The following is a 1,999-nucleotide window of genomic DNA, read 5'->3' as shown; positions in this document are numbered from 1 at the left end:
TCACTGCTTCACCCTGAAGTTTGCCCTGCCCATGGCCTTGACGAAGGCCATTCGGACTTCTCTGTTCCTCAGGCTGTAGATGAGGGGGTTGAGGGTGGGTGTGATGAGGCTGTAGAAGAGGGATACCATGTTGTCCTGTTGTGGGCTGTGGTAGCTGCCCGGGACCATGTACATGAACACGGCTGCCCCGTAAAAGAGACCCACTACAGCCATGTGTGACGAGCATGTGGTGAAAGCCTTGTGTCTAGCTTCAGCTGAGCGCATGCGCAGCACAGCCCCCAGAACATGGCCGTAGGAGGTAAAGACGAGAGACAGGGGCAACAGTAAGATCAGCACCCCAGAGACAGATAGTGCCAACTCATAGGCGGATGTGTCTGCGCATGACAGCTTGAGGAGAGCTGGAAGCTCACAGAAGAAGTGGTCCACGGTGTGTGAGGCACAGTAGGGGAACCTCAGGGTGATGGAGGTCTGGATGGAGGCCACAAGTGCACCTGAGAACCAGGATGTGCCCACCATCACCAGACACACCTGGCCTCGCATGAGCACCTGGTAATGCAGGGGGTGGCACACAGCCACGTAGCGGTCATAAGACATGAAGGAAAGAAGGACGCCCTCAGAGACACCCATGAGCATTAGGAAGAACATCTGGGTGGCGCATCCCCCGAAGGTTATGACGTTTCTTTCCTGCAGGAAGTCAGCCACCATCTTGGGGATGGTGACCAGTGGGAAGCCAATATCCAGAAGTGAGAGCTGCCTGAGCAGGAAGTACATGGGTGTGTGGAGTCTGGAGTCTGTGGCCATCAGGAAAATCAGTATGGTGTTGCCTAGCAGTCCTGTGGTGAACATGGTGACCACGAGGAAGAAGAGGATGAGATGAGGTCCTGTGTGGCTGAAGAGCCCCATGAGGGTAAAATCTGAGGTTGTTGACACATTTGATGCCCCCATCCTCCAAGAGTGAAGCGCAGGTGATTTGGTAAAAGGTCCCAGTGGGATAATTTTACATCATACTGCAACTGTTGGTGGTGGCTCTCCCCCTCCCCACCAGAGTCACCCTAGGAAGGGGATGAAAATTTATGAATAAATCCAGGCTCAGCTCAAGTTAGGGGCTGGGGGCATGGCTCAGGGTGGAGCCTCTACCTAGAATCCCCAGTGAGGGGCTGAGGGCGTGGTTCAGGGATGGAGCCCCTGCCCTGAATCCCCAGTGAGTGGCTGGGGCTGTGACTGGAGATGGAGCCCCTTGTCTAGGATCTCCAGTGAGGGGCTAGGGTGTGGCTTAGGGGTGGAGCACTGCCTAAAATCCACCTATGATCAGAACACAGAGAATTCCACCCTGGTATCTGAGAGATACCATCATGGCACCTCTCAAGTAAGCACAATTTAACAATATTTACAACTGAAGTCTGTCACTAAGCTAAAGTGCACAAGACAGCCACAGTGGGAGATCAGAGGACACAGCTCACCAGACCTCTGGGACTGAATCAGGTGTGGGATTTTGAAGAGGTCAAGATTCGAAGTAGGGAGACCTTGCCCAAGATGACATAGGTAGATCAAGACATGTCTGGAATTGTGAAGAAAGACTTATTTCCATACCATTGGCAGAGAGAAGATCTGAAAATCAATAACAGCCAGAAATGGAATATTTGGGATGGTTCAAGAGAGACAGAGAGTCTGCAGGTTGGACTAAGTGTTCCCAGTGATAGAGGAGATACAATATCAGCCTGCTTATTAGGTTTCTGTTGTGTGTATGTGTATGTGTGTGTATGCATGTGTGTGTGTGCATGTATATGTGTGTATAATGTGTGCATGTGTGTGTATGCTGGATGTCAATATTGAATATTGTTTCTCAGGGACTGTATTCTCCATTTTGGTTTTCGAGATGAGGTCTTTCCCCAGCTCGGAGCTCCCCAAGCAGGCTAGCTTGTCAGCAAGTCAGGGAACCAGCCTGGTTTTGTCTCCCCAGAGCTGGGATTATAAACTTATGCCGCCATGTCTGTTTTTT

At 51.3% G+C, this 1,999-nt stretch overlaps 1 protein-coding gene across 1 annotated transcript; it reads right to left on the bottom strand.

Annotated features, from left to right (window-relative positions):
- LOC130863141 (olfactory receptor 2Z1-like) lies at positions 1–945 on the bottom strand. The gene has a single exon (XM_057753052.1). It carries the CDS (start codon positions 943–945, stop codon positions 1–3), a length of 945 nt encoding a protein of 314 aa, XP_057609035.1.
- Between the last annotated feature and the right edge of the window lie 1,054 nt (positions 946–1,999).

The sequence above is a fragment of the Chionomys nivalis genome, chromosome 20 (genome assembly GCF_950005125.1).
Source record: "Chionomys nivalis chromosome 20, mChiNiv1.1, whole genome shotgun sequence".
NCBI lineage: Eukaryota > Metazoa > Chordata > Mammalia > Rodentia > Cricetidae > Chionomys > Chionomys nivalis.
Note: the sequence above shows the minus strand (reverse complement) of the source record. Positions and strands in the feature narration are given on the sequence as shown.

Excerpts from the sequence above, each read along its gene's own strand:
- LOC130863141 (XM_057753052.1), bottom strand. The coding sequence starts at position 945 with ATGGGGGCATCAAATGTGTCAACAACCTCAGATTTTACCCTCATGGGG.